Raw genomic sequence first — 2447 nt, forward strand, 5'->3', positions numbered from 1 at the left:
CTCCTTTAATTTTCGTTCCCATCAGTAACTAACTTACCCAGCAATAGGCCTTTAACGCCTGTCTTTACTCTTTTCAACCTTTTGTTGGTGTGACACACCCTGTGAAAATCCGCAGGGGAGATTTCAGTATTAATCAAAACAAATATTTTTGAAAATGACTTGCATCCCTCTGATCAAGGGAGACCATTTCAATTTTTCAATAGCACTATGAGGTTTGCCTTTTCACGCTTGTGTTGGAGAACACACCTGACTTCACGGTTGAGCCGTGCAACGAACCTGCTGTTGCTGCCTGAGCTGACGATGTAGCGCACGCAGATGAGTTGTACGCCAGGTAGGGGTCACAGAGAAGAGGTTGACTACCTGGCTCCTCATCTGCTTTGCCTGCATGAGCAGCTCTCTAGGCGGTTCCTGCCGGCAGGTGTGATGCCCTTCGGACACAGGCAAGCCCTGCTGGAATTGTCATTGCTGCGGCGGCTGGTCGTGCTAGACCTCCTCATCGCTGTCTGGCAGCTCAGGCTCCCCTGCCTTCAAAGTAATGTTGGGGAGAGCGCCGCAGGCTGCCAATATTGTAGCTGCATCCTTGGACTGATAAAGGAGGGTCCGGTACCATTTAAGGCATCGGAACATTGCCTTCAAGACGCCAATACCCCTCTCCACAACATTCCTAAAGGAGGCATGGGCCCGGTTTCCCGATTGTGAATGCCTGGATGGCCTGGCACAGGTGTGAGCGGCCATGGCTCAAGATGGTAGCCCAAGCCTCCTGCATGTTGGAAACATGATAACTGTGTAATATACTTCACTAACTGCAACATGTCTGCAGCACTCACCAAGCAAGCATTCTCCACGTCGAAAGTTACTGGTGAGGCGGCCTAAGAGTGGAGAGTACCTCCATACGTAAGAGTCGTGGCAGGATCCGGGGAAACGGGGATCGGTGTCCACGATGCGCGTGTGGGCATCACACACCTGGAGGGCAGAACCAACGGGCGGAAAATGGTTCAGAATAATTAATTTGTGCAGGAATATTTTCGTATTGCACGTCACGCTGACAGATAGAGTCTCAATAAAATGCTTTTGCACCCCTATGATTTCACCATTCTTTCGCATACACAGCTGCATTCTTTCTCAGACTAGTAAAAAGCAATCTCTGAAATAGTTTTCTTGAATTATTGCAAGAAATGTGCAAAAAGCTACATTCACGAGAGATTTGTGAATTAACGGTCATCATAGCCGCCTTAGTCTTTCAATGCGTACTGCACAATCTTATACCCGTGCCACATGGGCACTATAGATCGCGATCGATTTGATCTGGTTCGAAATTATAAACCGAAATTACCTCCCCCCCTCGCAACTTAAGCAAATCAGTTTATCTGGACCCACAAATTCAATTCCGAACGGGCTCGATCACTATGGATAATCCTTTACGTGATACCCGTATTGTACACACTACGACGACATTACATGAAACCGGTAAGCTACTACAAAAAATGAAAGCGTGCAAAAAATGGCAGATCGTGAGTACTTACGATCATGGCATTCAATGAGTAGAAGTCTTTTCTCGACATGAAGCCCGCAGTCTCGCACGGACTGAGTCCTTCAGGCTGTTTTCTGGCAATGAGCGTCCCGTCGACACAGGCCACTACACCGGGAATGCGGGCGCGATCCGCAAAGGCCGCCTTTGCGCTAGCCTTGCCGGCCGGTGTCATTGGGATGCTCACCCAAACCTGTTGCCGGCCCACCACGGTTATTGCTTCCGCAACCGCGCGACTGCTCTCGCTCACGTAAGCCTGCCCCATGGATATGAAATCTTCGCTGCCGATGGATCTTTGGAAGCTCCCCGTCGCGAAGAAGCGGAGAGCACAAACCACCTTGTCTTGCGCCGTGATGCCACCGGTCTGAAGGCCACCGATGGTGTCTTGCAATTGTTCGCAGAGCCATCGCACACTGCTCTTCGAGAGCCTGAAGTGCTCGCGGTACGCTTCCTTTGTCAGCTCGTCAAATGCGTCCCGAAATATGCGTCGCCGAGGCTGCCCGAAAGACTCCAAAAGCACGACAATAGGAGCGACCATCGTGACTTGTGAGCGTCAAACCGCCAAACAATTAACGCGGTTCTCTGATCACAACGTGAAACGGCGAGCATTCTCGACAAATGCGTTCAGATCATTCAACATTAAAAAAAAAAGAAGACCATCTATATTTATCTAAGCGCAGGCACAACATTTAATTTCACTGTGGTCACAGTTGTTTTCAATAATTTACATCGCTCACGTTCTGCGACGGCGGATCGCGTTTTAATCTCGTAAAACGTTACCCCCGCCAGGGTCACCCATGCTCGGCGAGCGACATTACGAGCCGACGACAGGCTACTAGCTGCTAGCGTTGCTATGACGACGGCCATTCATTCTTCGAAACGAAAGACCTTGTCGACCGTTCCACGCTAGCAGACGATT

At 49.9% G+C, this 2447-nt stretch overlaps 1 protein-coding gene across 1 annotated transcript; it reads right to left on the reverse strand.

Moving 5' to 3' along the window:
* Positions 1 to 503: 503 nt before the first annotated feature.
* On the reverse strand, positions 504 to 1884 carry LOC126540945 (putative nuclease HARBI1). The gene is made up of 3 exons (XM_055076368.1): positions 1524 to 1884; positions 828 to 963; positions 504 to 760 (listed from the first exon to the last, which is right to left on the reverse strand). Exons 1-3 carry the CDS (start codon positions 1791 to 1793, stop codon positions 633 to 635), a joined length of 534 nt encoding a protein of 177 aa, XP_054932343.1. The 5' UTR covers positions 1794 to 1884; the 3' UTR covers positions 504 to 632.
* Between the last annotated feature and the right edge of the window lie 563 nt (positions 1885 to 2447).

Source organism: Dermacentor andersoni, chromosome 2 (genome assembly GCF_023375885.2).
Source record: "Dermacentor andersoni chromosome 2, qqDerAnde1_hic_scaffold, whole genome shotgun sequence".
Classification (NCBI taxonomy): Eukaryota; Metazoa; Arthropoda; class Arachnida; order Ixodida; family Ixodidae; genus Dermacentor; species Dermacentor andersoni.